This window comes from Periophthalmus magnuspinnatus, chromosome 18 (assembly GCF_009829125.3).
Source record: "Periophthalmus magnuspinnatus isolate fPerMag1 chromosome 18, fPerMag1.2.pri, whole genome shotgun sequence".
Taxonomy (NCBI): domain Eukaryota; kingdom Metazoa; phylum Chordata; class Actinopteri; order Gobiiformes; family Gobiidae; genus Periophthalmus; species Periophthalmus magnuspinnatus.
In genome coordinates this window covers 17,904,262-17,923,313 of record NC_047143.1, presented here as the reverse complement: position 1 = coordinate 17,923,313, position 19,052 = coordinate 17,904,262, and the positions used below count along the sequence as shown (strand labels likewise).

General features: G+C 43.8%; 1 protein-coding gene across 5 annotated transcripts in view; it reads right to left on the bottom strand.

Annotated features, from left to right (window-relative positions):
- The window catches only part of pde5ab (phosphodiesterase 5A, cGMP-specific, b), a 92,326-nt gene that overhangs the window by 40,896 nt on the left and 32,378 nt on the right, over positions 1 to 19,052 (bottom strand). For all 5 annotated transcript variants that reach the window (XM_055229182.1, XM_055229180.1, XM_055229181.1 and 2 more), the window contains exons 2-3: positions 16,878 to 17,400; positions 14,718 to 14,891 (exon numbers count right to left, since the gene is read on the bottom strand). In XM_055229182.1, coding sequence (XP_055085157.1) covers positions 14,718 to 14,891; positions 16,878 to 17,400 — 697 coding nt within the window. The remainder of the gene's footprint in view (positions 1 to 14,717; positions 14,892 to 16,877; positions 17,401 to 19,052) is intronic.

Here is a 19,052-nt window from a genome sequence, read left to right as displayed (position 1 = left end):
GTGTGTGTGTGTGTGTGTGTGTGTGTGTATATATTATATACATATTATATATATATATACACACACACACACACACATATATATATATATATACACCCCCCCCCCCCCACACACACACACATATATATATATATATATATATATGGTGTGTGGGTGTGCGTGTGGGTGTGGGTGTGTACTAATCCCTAACATCCCTTAACATGACATGTACAAATTCTAGTTGTTTTGGAGTTTTTGTTCATTTATTCTCTCTGTTATTTGCCTGTCTCCCAGTACACAGTGACCTTTAAACAAGCGGCCTCCCTCACAGGACGGGGCCATTATCTTTGAAACTCCACAGGACTCATTTTATAAACCACTGAGAGACATGTCACAAACACTCACACAAGAAGACCTGTACTTTTAACTCTTGTATAAATACATTATATTGGATCTGTTACTTTGAAGTTGTACCGTTCAAAAGTAATGTTGTGTTTAAGCTCAAAAGTTTCATTCAAACTACTCCTTTTTTCAGGAGTAGTTTGAATGAATTCAAGTAGCTAGTTGTAGTTATAAAAAGTATTAAAAATTAGATACTAATCCATACTAAAACTAATCAAATCAAATAGAGCCGATAATGATACTAAAAAGTCACACAAAATTTGACATTTAGTATGATTTTGAGCTTTGTGAGAATGACAAAGGCCTCCCTCAAGATAAAGAAAGAACTATTATTTTATATATGAAAATTACATTCTACTAATAAAATCAGCATTTTTTTTATTGTGGCATTGTCATCAGCTAAAGATATACACTTATAAAATAAACAATTTCAAGTCAGTTCTTAATATTATTTATTTATTTAAAATGCAATGTAATGAGCAAATGATGTGAGAGGACAACAGGTGGAAATTAGCCCATGGTTACAATCCAGCATATTCATAAGTGTCCCATGTACGTTCATTAACATGCACTGTCCTGACCTAATATAATAATAGTATTAGATACATTTCCTGCACATCCGGGTCCAAGCTGAGCATATACATACTGAAGATATACATTAATGGCATGGGTCACTCTGCTGCTTCCAGAGGCCAGTAAACATATACTGGTATTTCATGCATCATATTAATTACTATCTAATGTAGATCCATAAATAGGTTATATACCATATTGGCGTAATCCCTCATTCATGCAGGACTTGTCCAAGGTAAAAGAGGTTTCAGAGGTAGTCATTTGGACACTGGTTCAGAAATCAAGATGCTGGAGTGTCCAGATGACTACTCCAACCTAAATATGTCATAAATAAAAATGCTGTTTAAAACTACACTGACAAAAATTATGCACTCCCAGTCATACATTTGGATACACCCTCTCATTCAGTGTTTTCTTTTTTTTTTCACACTCTCTCATTCAATGTTTTTTTTTTTTTTTCTACTTTCAACATTTTATATACATGTGGAAGACATCAAATATATGATGCAAGATGGATGGAATTATAGAGAAAAGAAAAAAGTGAAATACATATATATTTTTTAACTTTATAATCTTTATCAAATTTTCAAAGTATCTAATCTTTGTTTTGTTGACAGTGCTGTAAACCCTTGGCATTCTCTCAATGAGCTTCATAATGACGTCTCCTGAAATGGTTTTCACTTCACAGGTGTGCCATGTCGGGGTCAAGAAATGCCAGAAGTGCAAACCAGGGTTTAATGTAAGGGGTGGCTATTTTTATTAGAAACAAATAAAAAAATAAGTTTCAAGTTCCACATCTGTCATCTACCGGTAAAAAATCAAATAAACTTGATATTAAAGGGCCTATATTACATTATTTTCTGAACTATGTTATGTTGTCTCCTCATCGAAAGCATACATTGTGTTTTGTTTCATTCACACATTCTTCTCTCAAATGGAAAACACTTTGTTCCACCTTGTGATGTCATGCAGTTCTACAGGAAGTGCTACACTGTGTTTTAAATTCCATACACCTTCACTAGAGTCATCTAGATGACTCTAAATGACTCTGGATTGCCAATGGTAGAAAGTTAACTGGAAAACTACCCCTGACATCAAAACGTGGAACAAAGCATCTTGAGCTTTGACGATGTCGACTGACTAATAATAAAGGATTACTTAAACATGTGTGAGTGAAACAAAACACTCTGGGTATGTTTTTGACAACATTATAACTATATATAAGGTAATAACACAACAGTTGTGGTACTTTAAATAATTAAAATACATTTGTTTTTTACAGTCTACCCCCTGCGTTGCCTCCCAGTTCTCTCTGTGGCTACTTTACTTTCATTGGCAAGGCAATTGCTCTTGCAGAAAAGAACATATTGTAGATCCATGTTTTGCCATGAAAATGCTGTCAGGTTTCCACCAGCCCACCAAAGCAATCAGCACTAAACTATATGTTGCTGTCAATGAAACTCTACACTTCCTGGACATGTTTGCACAAGCCATCATTTGAGGACAGAAGACGGGGCCGCAAAGTTTACCTCGTCAATCATTTCCAAAATCCAAAAAATGTGCGGCGGTAAGAGGAAGCCAGCTTGGTGAGTTAGTTAGGTTTAATTGCGTTTTGGATGGCATACAGTGAATGTATTGATTAGAATAGACCCCCCCGTTCTGGCCGAAATGGTTTGGCCCATGTTCCTGGAAGATATTGTGGAATAAACTAATATTAACAGCCTAAAGGAAGGTTGGGTCTAGTCTTGTTGTGTGGAGAGCCAATCAGAGCTGGGGACTCCCTAGATGACGCAGGTCCACTTCCTGGAAGTGGTATCGGGTTCTCATTCACATCTGCAGCGGTTAGAGCAACACATGCAAGTATTGATTTAAATACAGAGTAGACCAATGTAGATTATCAAAAAACATAAATAAAAAATACTTTTGCTAAATTACTAATACTACCACTGCTACTACAACTACTACTCCTAAAAACAAAAAAAAAGATTACTTCTGTCATGATGTCAGTTTCCCTGTCCTCCCGTGCTCTCTCCCCCTCCCCTACCTGTGTGTCTGGAGCTGGGTGGAGTGCCTGACTCCTCCCGTGCACACCTGGGGTGCATCAGCCTAATCACCACCACCTGCTGCTGAGTACAAGAAGGCTTGGCAGTCTACACTCGGTGCCAGACCGTCCGCGTGTAAAACGTGAATGTTTCTTGCTAAGCTTTGTTATATGGTACTTTCCGGCAAATGCTCATTTGGATTTATGCACCCTCCAGATTCCTGCCTCTACTCGCCCAGCTCCTGCCGCCACGTTCCAGTCCCGGTATCGCTTCCAGCTCGTCTTGTCTCCTGCTCGTCTCGTCTCCTGCTCGTCTCGTCTCCTGCTCGTCTCGTCTCCTGCTCGTCTCGTCTCCTGTCCGGTCCTGGTCTCTGGTTTGTCACCCGCTCCCCGCTCTGGTCTTCGTCTGATCCGCCTGCCCTGGTACCGCACCTGCTTCTATCCCCGTCCTGGTCCTGTCCTGCCCGCCTCTACCTGCACCGCACCCGCCTGACCCGTCTCCCGCTCCCCGGTTCCTGTACCTGCTCTTGTGACCTGTTTAAAGACTGCATTTTCACCGCTGTAAATAAACACTGTTAAAACTGCTCTGGTCTGCATCCTTTGGTCCTATCCGCACCGTTACGACAGAACGGTCTGGCCACTATGGACCAAGCAGGCTCAGATCCGGACCAGACGCGCCGCCTCACGCACTCTCACCCCGAGGCGGTGCTGGGTCAGCATGAACAATCCATTCGGACTCTATTGGAGCTAAATCAGACATTGTCCCAGCAGGTGGCACAGCTTAACCACCAGGTGGCCGCGCTCCTCGTCACCCCGCCTGCTGCAGCCGGAGCGCCGCCACGCCTCCCGGAGCCGAGAGGCACGGATCCGGAGCCGTATGCTGGACAACCTCACCTCTGTCGCGGATTCCTGTTCCAGTGCGAGTTCATGTTCCAGCAATGCCCTTCTCGTTTCAGCTCGGGGGCCACCAAGATCCGATATATATGTGGATTACTCCGGGGCAGAGCTCTCCAGTGGGCAGAGGCGCGCCTAATGAAGACGTCTGTGGATAGCCTGGATTTTAATGAATTTGTGTCCACGTTTAAGCTGGTGTTTGACCACCCGCACTACCAGGACAATGCTGCCTCCCGGTTATTGACTCTCAGCCAGGGCTCCAGGACGGTAGCGGATTATTCCATTGAATTCTGGACACATGCGGCGGAGCTGGACTGGACGGACAGCGCGCTGCGGGCTGTGTTTGTGCGGGGCCTGAACGAGACTTTGAAAGATGAATTGGTTTCCCGGGACGAACCCCCCGACCTGCGGACCCTCATCTCCCTCACTCACCGTATAGACAACCGCCTACGGGCTCGTCGCCGAGAGAGACGCCGGTCACCGGTCCCGCCGGAGCCACGCGCTGCCCCGCCCCCGCCGGATGAGCCCATGCAACTCGACAGGACCCTTGTGTCGGCCGAGGAGCGTCAACGGAGGCGTCGTCTGGCCGGGGCTTGCCTCTACTGCGGTGAGCGCGGACATTATGTGGTCACTTGCCCAGTTCGGCCAAAAGGGGGGGCCCACCAGTAGCACTGGGAGTACTGGTGGGCGAGCAACACATCCTGGACTCTTCTAATAGACTGCGGCTCAGCGCCACCCTGTGCGTTCGCACAGAGACCTTATGCGTTTCCGCCCTTATCGACTCCGGGGCTGAGAGGGACTTTATTGATGCCCAAGTCGCGGAGCAGCTCGGGGTCTACCTGGAGCCCCTCGAACGCCCCTTAAATGCCCAGGGGCTCAATGGACGTTTTCTGGGGCACATCACTCACATCACAGAACCTGTCACCGTGATTCTGTCCGGCAACCACCAAGAGAACCGTCAGTTTCATGTCCTGTCCTCCTCCGCTTCTCCTCTGGTCCTTGGTTACCCCTGGCTACGCGCCCACAACCCTGTTTTCGATTGGGCCAGGGGCGGAGTTTCGGGCTGGAGTCCCGATTGCCACGCCAAGTGCCTTCGGTCCGCCCTCCCTCCGGCCGGGAGGTCCGTTCCTGTCGCTGATCCGTCCCCAGACACCCCCAATCTGTCCTCGGTGCCTGCTGAATATCACGACCTGGGGGAGGTTTTTAGCAAGAGCAAGGCCCTCTCTTTACCGCCCCACCGTCCATATGACTGCGCCATTGACCTCCTGCCGGGTGCCCCACTACCATCTAGCAGGCTATATAACCTGTCTAAACCTGAACGCGAGTCAATGGAGGACTATATCCGTGGGTCCCTGGCTGCCGGAATCATCCGCCCGTCCACTTCACCCGTGGGAGCGGGGTTCTTCTTTGTGGCTAAGAAGGACAAATCCCTGCGGCCTTGCATTGATTACCGGGGTCTGAACAATATAACTGTAAAGAATAAATACCCGCTTCCCTTACTGGACTCGGCATTTACGCCCCTCCACGGTGCGACCATCTTCTCAAAGTTGGATTTGCGGAATGCGTACCACCTGGTGCGCATCAGGGAGGGAGACGAATGGAAGACGGCCTTCAAGACACCCCTGGGACATTTCGAATACTTGGTTATGCCCTTCGGTCTCACCAACGCCCCTGCCGTATTCCAAGCCCTCATCAACGATGTGCTCCGTGATTTCCTTAACCGATTCGTCTTTGTTTACTTGGATGACATCTTGATTTTCTCGCGGTCCCCCCAGGAGCATCATCAGCACGTTCGCCAGGTTCTCCAGCGCCTCCTCGAGAATAAACTGTTCGTGAAAGCTGAGAAATGCGAGTTTCACGCAGAGGAGGTCAGCTTTTTGGGCTTCATTGTGGGGCGGGGCCAAGTAAGAGCTGACCCTGAAAAGATCCAGGCTGTCACTGAGTGGCCCGTTCCTACCAGCCGGAGACAGCTCCAGAGATTTATCGGCTTTGCCAATTTTTATAGACGTTTCATCCGGGATTTTAGTAGGGTTATCTCGCCCTTAACTAAACTCACCTCTCCTGCTTTGCCGTTTGCCTGGTCTCCTGAGGCGCAGACAGCCTTCGAGAAGCTTAAGAGACTATTTACCTCCGCTCCCATCCTGCACCAGCCCGACCCTTCACGGCAATTCATCGTGGAGGTCGACGCCTCCGACTCGGGAGTGGGGGCCGTGCTTTCGCAGAGGTTCGACCCCCACAACCGCCTCTGTCCCTGCGCCTTCTTTTCCCGGCGATTGTCCTCGGCCGAGGTCAATTATGACGTGGGGGATCGGGAGCTCCTTGCCGTAAAGCTGGCCTTGGAGGAGTGGCGCCACTGGCTCGAAGGGGCGGAGCAACCATTCATCGTCTGGACCGACCATAAAAACTTGGAGTACATCCAGTCCGCCAGGCGCCTCAATCCCCGTCAAGCTCGTTGGTCCCTCTTCTTCAGCCGCTTCAACTTTCTCCTCACCTACCGCCCCGGATCTCGGAACGTCAAACCCGATGCCCTCTCCCGCCAGTTCGCCCTGGAGGATAGCCCGGTCACCGCAGAAACAATTATTCCCTCCTCGTGTGTGGTGGCCGCGGTCCATTGGGATATCGAGGACACCGTCCGAGAGGCCCAGACCAACGACCCCGACCCAGGTAACGGCCCTCCAGGTAAACTGTTTGTTCCCGATTCTGTCCGGTCTCAGGTGCTCCAGTGGGTCCATGCCTCCCGTTTCGCCTGCCATCCTGGTGCCGGTCGCTCTCTCTCCCTCCTCAGGAGACGCTTCTGGTGGCCCACGATGGACACAGACACCCGGGCTTATGTCGCCGCCTGCCAGGTATGTGCTCGGGCCAAGGCCTCCTACTCACCCCCTTCTGGTCTCTTGCATCCTCTCCCAGTTCCTCGTCGCCCTTGGTCCCACATCGCCTTGGACTTCGTGACGGGCCTTCCCCCTTCCCAGGGGAACACGGTGGTTCTCACCATTGTGGACCGCTTCTCCAAGGCCGCCCATTTCGTTGCCCTGCCTAAGCTCCCCACAGCCAAAGAAACTGCCGACCAGCTGACCAGTCATGTCTTCCGACTCCACGGCATCCCGGTGGACATCGTGTCCGACAGAGGGACCCAATTCACCTCTCAGGTATGGCGGTCTTTCTGCGACGGTTTGGGGGCCACGGTTAGCCTCACGTCCGGGTTCCATCCACAATCTAATGGGCAGACGGAGCGGGCCAACCAAGACCTGGAGTCGGCCCTACGGTGCACAGCCTCCGCCAACCCCGCGACCTGGAGTACTCACCTGCCCTGGATAGAGTATGCTCACAACTCCCTCGTGAGTTCCGCCACTGGTATGTCCCCCTTCGAGGCATCGCTGGGATATCAACCCCCTCTCTTTCCCACGGAGGAGAGGGACCTCGCCGTCCCGTCTGTTCAGCGCCATCTCCAGCGCTGTCGCCGAATCTGGAAGAAGGCCAGGGCGGCCCTTCTTCGGGCTGGAGCGCGCACTAAGGCGACGGCCGATCGCCACCGTGTCCCGGCGCCCGTATACCAACCTGGCCAGATGGTTTGGCTCTCCGCCAAGACGGTCCCGCTGAAGACGGACTCCCGTAAGCTGTCCCCCCGATTCCTGGGACCGTTTAAGATCATGAGGATCATAAATCCATCGGCGGTGCGCCTCCAGTTACCCCCGTCTCTCCGGATTCATCCGACCTTTCACGTCTCCCAGGTTAAACCAGTCCGGACCAGCGACCTGTGCCCTCCGGCCGATCCCCCACCGCCCGCCCGAGTCATTGACGGCCACCCGGCGTTCACCGTCCGCCGCCTGATTGACGTTCGTCGCCGTGGTAGGGGCCTCCAGTACCTCGTCGATTGGGAGGGTTACGGTCCGGAGGAGCGATCCTGGGTGCCCAGGGCACGCATTCTGGACCCCGACATGGTGAGAGACTTCCACCGCGCTCATCCTGACAAGCCTGGGGGTCCACCAGGAGGTGGACCTTAGGGGGGGGGTACTGTCATGATGTCAGTTTCCCTGTCCTCCCGTGCTCTCTCCCCCTCCCCTACCTGTGTGTCTGGAGCTGGGTGGAGTGCCTGACTCCTCCCGTGCACACCTGGGGTGCATCAGCCTAATCACCACCACCTGCTGCTGAGTACAAGAAGGCTTGGCAGTCTACACTCGGTGCCAGACCGTCCGCGTGTAAAACGTGAATGTTTCTTGCTAAGCTTTGTTATATGGTACTTTCCGGCAAATGCTCATTTGGATTTATGCACCCTCCAGATTCCTGCCTCTACTCGCCCAGCTCCTGCCGCCACGTTCCAGTCCCGGTATCGCTTCCAGCTCGTCTTGTCTCCTGCTCGTCTCGTCTCCTGCTCGTCTCGTCTCCTGCTCGTCTCGTCTCCTGCTCGTCTCGTCTCCTGTCCGGTCCTGGTCTCTGGTTTGTCACCCGCTCCCCGCTCTGGTCTTCGTCTGATCCGCCTGCCCTGGTACCGCACCTGCTTCTATCCCCGTCCTGGTCCTGTCCTGCCCGCCTCTACCTGCACCGCACCCGCCTGACCCGTCTCCCGCTCCCCGGTTCCTGTACCTGCTCTTGTGACCTGTTTAAAGACTGCATTTTCACCGCTGTAAATAAACACTGTTAAAACTGCTCTGGTCTGCATCCTTTGGTCCTATCCGCACCGTTACGACAACTTCCCACAACTTCATGCAATAGTTTTTATTTTAACATTAAAGCCACAGTATGTTACTTTCAGCCAAAATTAAAGAATGTTCTTTTCATTTTGGTTGTGGTTATTCAACTAAAACTTACAAAAACATGCATCCTTATGCTGAGTGAGCTAGCATTTCCACACATCTGATTATTATTTGGCCTGGAAGGAGGTCTCCTATATGTGCTGTATATGCCTAAAAGATAGTGAAGTATAGGGTTTAAAGATTTAAAAAATGTAAACAGTTGCATTTTTTCTGACAAGCATTGCAATTGTATTGTATATGTTATAAAATCCTCAAAATTCAAAATGCAGTCCAGAAGCATTTACATTTCACAGAGAACTGAATTATGAACATCTGAACTAATACAAGAAACCTACATTTTGTAATTTGTGTATGTCAACTAAATAATTGTGATTCTTCAAATTGCATTTCTTAAGCCTGTCATGATAATTACTATATCGACTTATTCAACATATATATATATATATATATTTTTTTTTTTTTTTCTTTTTTTTTTTTTCGTACGTACATAACTATGACTCTTTACAGATGCAAATTAAGTACTTAAGTGTTTCATTCTGCTACTTTTTTATTGCAACTCATGATTTTTTTACAATATTGTACATTTAGAATAGTTTTTTGTATAAATCTGCTGTTGGCTGTTTCAGTGGCATACATATGTTTCAATATTATCGTTTATCATCTGTATTAACTTCAGCAATATATCAAACTTCAAAATTTGTTATCGTGATAGGCCTATCGTTTCTCAATAAACTTTAATAAACTTGTTGGACAGCCTGCCTCCTACCTGCTCCTGCTAACTGTACCATACCATCTTTCCATCACCGAAACTGTTATTATCCAACTACATCCATTATAATTATCCACAACAGTTCTCACACAAACACTCTAAAAATAGTGGAATCCTCGAGTGTGCACAGTCTCACAGCGACAGGGTCTAATTGGGCACAGGTGGACATCCCCTCGGTCCCTGTGTTTAGGAGTCAACAGGAAGTACATGCAGGCTGGGTTTACATGCTTCTTGGGGACATTGTACTGACTGACATTCATTTCCTGGAGACTGACCTTAACTAGGCCTGTCACAAACTGATAAACTTTGAAGAACAATATACAGGTACAGAGATATATTGCAATAAATGATCATATTGAAACTGCTTTATGCCACTGGTTAATAATAATGCAAGATAAACATAGTTTTTCTTTTAAATAGACATCATTACGTGGCATGAGCTATAACAAATAAATAACAGAATTAAGCAACAATTAGCCATAAAAGTTACTTTTTCATTCTCTACAGCTTATGATATCATATTACAACAAAAATACCCCAAATCTCTCTACTTTTACAAAGAAACTGCATACATGATAAATGTTGAGCCTCAAATTATATTGTTCCAGCTTTTATATATTGAACAATAAGTCGATATAGTAATTATCATGACAGGCTTAACCTTAACTATAGTTGCCACCTGCCAAATCTGAACCTAACCTCTGACCTTAAAGTGGCTGTATTTTTTGTTGATGTAGTGGAGGAAAATTTGCCCAGTAGAGATATATAGTAAAAACAGCTTGCAGGGTCAAAATGAGACCACTCTGCATTGTCATCGTTGAATTACCGTATAGTGTTTTCATCCTCCACGAATCAGGAAATGCGCTGTTCACATGCTAGTTTTGTTAGCATTACTGTGAACTCATTCTGCCCTCTGATAGTTGTGAAAAGCACTTATAAACTCATTGCGGTGAATAATCTAGGATGCTAGGATGTGTTAGGAAAGTGAGGAATAACTCTGGATCGCTGTTTAAAATTAACTAGTTCTGTTTTTCACATTTTAATAAAAATCAGGTACAGTGCATTTAACCTATTTTAACGCATAACTGAACTTTAAATCATGTTGTTGATCTTGTAATATAGAATTTACATCATGGGGACCTGATTTTTGTCCCCATAAGGAAGGCAGGTCCCCATAATGTGAACGTGTGTGCATGTACAGATTTTAGTCCCCACAATGTTATAAATACCTACACGCACACACAGACGCTGATGAAGGCGTTATGTCATCACGTTCCTTCAGGTTGAGCACACACGCATCATCATTACTGGACAAGCAGAGGTCACAAGCAGCAGGGAGATGCTAATGCTATCAATTATTTAAAAAGCTGAGGGCTAATGAATAAATGTATGAATTACAAACGGCTAATGTTAGGTCATTTGAATTAAAAGAACCATTAAAACATCAGTGTGCTAATACTGTAAAAATATACAAATTTAGCAGTAATGATTGGCTGTAATGGAGTATAGCCCACACCCAAACGCTGATTGTAAATAAATAGATATGTTTTGTTTTGCGATCATGATATTATTGCGATATTGTAACATACTTTTTAGCACAATAATTCCAGTTAAATAAAAGAAAATATGCCTTTGTTTACTAGCCAAACTGTGTAAAAAAAATTAATTAATAAATAAAATAAAAATTAACACTGACTAAATCAAGACCAAATAAGGAAAATCATTTGCCCGTTTTACTTTGAAAACAGTACATTTGTATAAAATGAAGAACACTGTGTTGTTGCGATTTATACATTTTCTTGTGGTATTGATTATTGCATCAATCAATACTGAAATATTGATATTTTTGCAATATATTGTAAAGCTCTAGTCTGCATAACTTTTTATTAGAGAAATGGCAAAGTTGGTTTGTACAGTAAATACAGTAAGTACAGTGGGCCTGTTGTAATGACGGATGTGCCAAGATAAACCTGTTTCCTTGCTGTAACAGATACAATCAAAGACATGACAACTCTGTACACAGGACACACATATTAGAGAGAAGAGAGACATACAAGTGTATTATAAGGCCACTATTATTCCGTAAAAGTTGATTATTGAAATTGTTGTTATGTAATATTGATAACTTGAAGATGTATCAATATGTTTCCTTCCTGCTAATAAACCACATTGCCAAGGGGAAAAAAATACTTTTAATTAGGGCTGTAAGATTAATCAGAACTGAACTGAAATCACAATTTGAATGGACACGATTAGCAAAAGATTTTTGAAGTACCATAATTTTCTCCACAAACAACCAGTTATCCTGTCTTATTCTGTACAAAAACTGCTAACGCTGTAGTTTTGAAATGTACAAACATGTTGTCAATTCATATTTCACTCTTTTTTGTCAATTCTCCTGGATTTATTTAAAATGTGAACTTTCAACAGAATGCTATTAATAAAGCATAAATCACAAATCTAACTGCAATGCTTGTCAGAAATTCAATATATTTCTCAAATTGTTCAGCCCTACTTTTACTGCTAATAAAACTCATTGTGTATCTGTCAAGTCAAATGTCACAAAGTTTTTTTTATAATTAAAAAGACCAACCCTTAAAATTCTTCTCAACCATGCCAACACCACATGTGTTGCACCGAAAATATGAAGCCCAATCTGATCACAAATGGCTTGTGTTGTATGACGTAATTTCTTTCAATCGCACAACAGCAGATGTACAAAATAACATTTAAAGCACTATTTGGAGGGCCAGCTGGGGAGGTCAAAGATCGCATGCTGATTCTGTAAAGGTCGTTGTGTACCGAAGGGAGAGATGGCTGTACTTTGAACTCAAATAAAGCATGAAATGATAATTCACTTAGAAGAGGGGAGGGATGATGTCTCACTCACGTCTCACTGCGCAGCTGACAGGACAGACAAGTCACTCCAAATCTGGTCAAAGTATTTCTCAGCTCATAAATTGTTGGTTTTGTTTCATTTTAGCCTTGTCAGAAAAGAACTAGCAAAAACTTCAAGTAAATGAAGAGTGGTCAGTGTTTAAACAAGATTAGATTAATTACTGCAAAAAGTACACCCGTGCTCACAAGTTATTCAAGAAGAAGCATTAGCACTTGAATTGTGAATGTAATGTAATGTAATTGGAAATGCTTTGATGGGATAAAATTCTGAATTTGTCAAACAGTGCTTTATATACTCACCTGAAGGATTATTAGGAACACCATACTAATACGGTGTTTGACCCCCTTTCGCCTTGAGAACTGCCTTAATTTTACGTGGCATTGATTCAACAAGGTGCTGAAAGCATTCTTTAGAAATGTTGGCCCATATTGATAGGATAGCATCTTGCAGTTGATGGAGATTTATGGGATGCACATCCAAGGCACGAAGCTCCCGTTCCACCACATCCCAAAGATGCTCTATCGGGTTGAGATCTGATGACTGTGGGGGCCATTGTAGTACAGTGAACTCATTGTCATGTTCAAGAAACCAATTTGAAATGATTCGAGCTTTATGACATGATGCATTATCCTGCTGGAAGTAGCCATCAGAGGATGGGTACATGGTGATCATGAAGGGATGGACATGGTCAGAAACAATGTTCAGGTAGCCCATGGCATTTAAATGATGCCCAATTGGCACTAAGGGACCTAAAGTGTGCCAAGAAAACATCCCCCACACCATTACACCACCACCACCAGCCTGCACAGTGGTAACAAGGCATGATGGATCCATGTTCTCATTCTGTTTACGCCAAATTCTTACTCTACCATTTGAATGTCTCAACAGAAATCGAGACTCATCAGACCAGGCAACATTTTTCCAGTCTTCAACTGTCCAATTTTGGTGAGCTCGTGCAAATTGTAGCCTCTTTTTCCTATTTGTAGTGGAGATGAGTGGTACCTTCTGCTGTTGTAGCCCAAGGTTGTGCGTGTTGTGGCTTCACAAATGCTTTGCTGCATTCCTCAGTTGTAACGAGTGGTTATTTCAGTCAGCATTGCTCTTCTATCAGCTTGAATCACTCGGCCCATTCTCCTCTGACCTCTAGCATCAACAAGGCATTTTTGCCCACAGGACTGCCTCATACTGGATGTTTTTCCCTTTTCACATCATTCTTTGTAAACCCTGGAAATGGTTGTGCGTGAAAATCCCAGTAACTGAGCAGATTGTAAAATACTCAGACCGGCCCGTCTGGCACCAACAACCATGCCATGCTCAAAATTGCTTAAATCACCTTTCTTTCCCATTCTGACATTCACTTTGGAGTTCAGGAGATTGTCTTGACCAGGACCACACCCCTAAATGCATTGAAGCAACTGCCATTTGATTGGTTGATTAGATAATTGCATTAAGGAGAAATTGAACAGGTGTTCCTAATAATCCTTTAGGTGAGTGTAATTTGATTATAATAAAAGCAACAAGGGTTGTCAAAAGTATCGAAAATCTGGTACAAATCAATACTAAAACTAGTATTGAAACTAAATACTCATTTGAGCAGGTATCGATACTAAAAAGTTATATCTTAAATAGCTTTTGAAATGATCTTGAGCTATATCAGAACAAGTATAAAACCACATAGACTAGTATACGGCCATAGACCAATATGGAAGGTACCAGAATGACTTAGACATATATAAGATTGCATGGTAATATAAAAGGAAGAACTGTTATTTAATGCTGATAATCACATTGTATTGTTTAAAGAACGAGAAACTTTTCATTATGGTATCAGAATCGGGTATTGAGTCTATTCCTTAGTATCAAAACCAAGTTTGAAATTTTACTATCATAACTCTAACAGGCCAGAATAAGTAATCAGTATGCTATGCCTATAACAATTCCCACTAGATCTGATTGTGATCAATGTTTTAAGAATGACTGAAATATGAACTGCTATACTAATACATTAATACTAATATTATCTAATACAATCCCATGTGTTTCAGAGCATGTCTGTGGATGTCTAAATTACAGGGTCAGCTAATTTTATACATAGTAAGGCCCCGTGGAGACAAGATATTTTGATGTTTGCATAGGCAAATCTACATTGCCTAAATAATTGGTCTTGCCCGATGCAATGTGGTTCAATTCAAAGGGAGATTTCAGTTCTATTACGATTAACCTTACACTTCTAATTACCACCTCTAATGGGACTCCAAGTAACCAATACTAACTTTGACAACCTCCTACCGTTTGACATGAAAGCCTATCTATCTAACTGCATTGATTGAAACCAAAAGACGAATGGAAGTGAAAGTGGATCAGCCCGGAGGTCAGAGGTCACAGATGTGTAACAGAAGCGGGTGGTACCTCATAAGCGTTCTTGATATTGAGTGGCTGTCCCGTGGCGGCCACATGTCCCACAATGCCCTTGTTCCACTCCAGCCTGATGGAGCTGCTACACGACTCCTCCAGTGTGGAGCCCTCAGCAACATCGAACAGCCGACTCACCAGGAACTTAGTGTTAGAGCTGTCCTCGCCCACCTGAGACACATGGAAACGTAATGTGGGTTAAAGCTGGGGTACGTGATTTTCAAAATGTGAAAAATTAAGTACGTATTTAAATCTATCTACTCAGTCCCAAATTCTCACAGACCTCTAAGCACATCACTAGTATTCACAGGCAAGATTTAATAGCACAGCTTTAGAATAGCTTTTTCAGACAAAAACTGAAGGAGGGTGGACCAACCTCACACAATCAATCAGCTCTCATCCCAAAGCGTTATATGGCTCACATGGCTCATGGTTCATGTTTGCAATAAATAAAAATATTTTATAAGTAGATGAAGAAAGTGTTTATTTTCTGATTTTTGTGTCTGATTTTTGTCACAAAGTTTTGCTTTAACAACACACAGAATTTACGCATTTATGAGGAATACTTCAGCTGTAACACATATAGCTTGTGCTAGCTATTTTAAATAGGATAACTGTCACTCCATATACCTTCAATTGCACATATTGTGGAGGACAGAAAACCTCAGTTTTTTATTTATGACAATAATATTATTTGGAATTTTGGCATTCCTGAAGAAAAAAAACTGCTATTGCCATTTGAAATAAATAATTTTCAATCAAAAATGTCTTTAAAATGAAAATATAATGAAAAATAATGTTCTTTAATTATTTTAGAGGCTTTTTTCCACTAAATTTGACAGAAGCCATGTAAACATTCTTGTACAGTGTGTTCTCCATGTCTATGCTGTGACAGAGCAGTGTCCTGCTCAGTGGTGCAGCTGCTCTTCTCACCTTTGACCTCTCAGCAGGTCTACAAACATCATTCTCTTTGAGCTCGGCTTCAAAGGCCTACTTCCAGCACAGAGTAGCACAGAGCACACAGAGCACACAGAGCACACAGAGCAGGACAGAGCACAGAGAACATAGAGCACACAGAGCACACAGAGAACAGAGAGCATACAGAGTAGCACAGAACACACAGAGCAGCACAGAGCAGAACAGAGCACACAGAGCAGAACAGAGCAGAACAGAGCACATAGACCACACAGAGCAGAACAGAGTACACAGAGTACACAGAGCACAAAGAGCACACAGAGCACATGGAGCAGAACAGAGCAGAACAGAGCACATAGACCACACAGAGCAGAACAGAGTACACAGAGCACAAAGAGCACACGGAGCAGAACAGAGCACACAGCAGAACAGAGCACACAAAGCACACAGAGCACACAGCAGAACAGAGCACACAAAGCACACAGAGCACACAGCAGAACGGAGCACACAGAACACACAGAGCACACAGCAGAACGGAGCACACAGAACAGACTTCACACAGACTTCCTTGATTGACCTGAGAGAGCAATAATAACTGGCTGCGTCACATATTCGCAACCTGAGTTTGCTGCTCCCGTGTTTAGTTACCCTTACAAATGCATGGGACTTTTTTTTTTTCTTGTAAGCACTAAGATATGGATAATGTCAAAGATGTTTATACAGAACCTTTCATTGTTGCCTTCAAATATATTTGAGAATGTAATAGTTTTACATATGACAGTAACAACAGCAAAGTCCTGAAAAGAAGCCTCTTGTGGGCATTCTGGAATTCTTCAGTATGATTAGCTTTTGATATATTTGAATATACTTCATATGAATAATGAATTTCGAGATTTGCAACTCGACACATTTAGACTATGTGATTCTAGATAATGACATTTTTGAATTATACTTTTCAGTTGCAGTTTAAAAGAAACATTATTTTAAACAAAACATTTCATATATGCATTAAATTATATAAGAAACACAGTTAGTCCTAGCATTCTGCACCATTCATCTGATAAGTACCATTTAATAATATCACTCAAGGTCAATCCACTGACACAATCTAACAAAAGCCCCATCACTGAGACATACAGCAACAGTACCAGACTTTTCCAGAGGGCAGGTGATATAACACGTACTTGTACTTATACTTGTACTTATACTTGTACTTAAACTTAAGTACCCGTGCATTCTCACCAGGAACAGGGAGTAGCGGTCAGCGGCGATCAGCTCGTTGATGTGGAGGAAGATCTTGTGGCAGAGAGCTGTCACATCCAGATGACTGGAAACCTCTTTGACCAGCTCCAGCAGCCGCGCGCACCGGTCCCCCTCGCCCCCCCGCATGCACTTCCCCCCTACCCCCCCTCCACCCTCGCCCATTGCTGGCCCCCTTATCGTCTCTCTCTCCGCGTCGCTCAGGAACGTGAAGGCCCCCTCTGAGTCCTTGACCACGATGGGTCTGAGGGGCCTGTCAAATTCGGAGGCAGAAATCTTACGGGTAGGTGTGCCAGGGGCGGGGCTTGGGGCGGTGTTTGCAGGGGATGGGCAGCGGTTGTCGAGGAGTGTGAGGGTGGGCGGGAGGATGGTGGGGCAGGCGGTAGTGACGGGGTCCGTGGAGGGCTGGTGGGAGCGCTGCTGAGGTGGAGAGTCTTTCACAGAAGTAGAGGAAGGGTGCTGGATGTTGTGGACGCGCTCAGCAAACCAGGCATTCACCATCTCCCTGTAAAAAACAGCACATACAATATTATTACAAGGGACAATATGGATTAGTTTTGCCGAAAAATTTGATACTAAAAAAGTCACACTCACAGGATAGAAACGAACCTTTGCTGAATGGCTTTAAAATGATCTTGAGGTGTATCAGAACAAGACCACATAGACTAGTATATTCCTATGGACCACTATGGCACCTACCTGGGTGACTGAGGGATTACCGTAAATTTCTAATAAAAGCCGCAACTTTTTTCCCATGCTTTGAACCCTGCAGCTAATTTATGGATTTTCACTGGCTAACTGTCAGCAGGGGACACTCTCTACCAGCAAATGCAAAAGTGAGACATACCTGAGGAACAATTACGCACTGAAGACTACACTAGTTTTGATTTTGAACTGTCATTTTGCGCATCATGCACGCACCTTCAACATGAAAAACACACGATTAAATACACATGATACAGCTTTTAACTTAAAGACAATGGATCTCGCCATCAAAGAAGGAAATAGAGCCACTGCACGTAAGTGTAGAAAATTGATTTTCTTCTGAAACTTAGTTGGTGCAGCTTATATTCAGGTGCACTCTATAGTCCAAAATTTACAGTACACAGAAGACCATGTGACAATATAAAAGAAAGTACTTTGATTTAATGTTGAAAATCACATTCTATTGACTAAAAAAAGAGTGCTTTTATTTGCATCCTGGTACCAGAATCGGTATTGAGTATAGAGTCCTGAGGATCAAAATCGAGTTTGAAATTTTAGCATCATGACAACACAACTACAAATGTTACAATATCACATTTTAGGGAACTAACACAAGAATTAACACATTTCAGAACACATTTTTACAGCTTTAAACTACAGGGTTAGCAGTTTTTATGCAGAATAAGAATTTCTGTTGCTTGTGGAGGAAATCATTGTAATCTAAAAACTGCAGCCTTAGGGATTTGCTCATTGTGTCCATTCAAATCGCAATTTCGATTTGATTGCGATTAATCTTGCAGCCCTAGTTACAATGATTAAGAGAAGAAACTTCACAAGTAATCAAGTATAAGTATAGGAATATATTCAATTGAAATGACTTAAATTTGCTCCTAAAATGGCCAAAATTATTATTTTTCAATTTTTACATCTAAAAAAATCGCAATTATCTATTTATCTAATCATCTTGACAACCCTATAGTGGCCGAGCGTGTTTGACAAGCTCCTGTAGACAAGACAATGGGGAAAATGTGATAAGCTGACAGTTATATAAGTTTGAATGCACTGGCTGTGTGCTAATGACAATACAAGAGCATGTGAAATGCGGAGCCATAGTGAGAAGAACAGAACACAGGAGTACAACATGGCATATAGTCTACAAGAACTGGCTTGAACTGGGTTGAATCAAAACATGTGCTACAGTTTAAGGCTATTGTACTACTTTTCGTAATCAATAATATAACATGCAAGTTAGATAAAAGAACATGAAGGAAAAAGGTCTACTTTACTTTACTATATTAAAATGTAATTGCATTTTGATCATTGCTATCCTCATCTCTACTACAGACTCTTAAACACATGCTGAAAGACTTGTTTTTTTTTTTTTTATAACAAAGCACTGTGCTTAAATACAGTTTTACTCTGTGAGTACATTTTAAAGTGGGTACTTTTTAC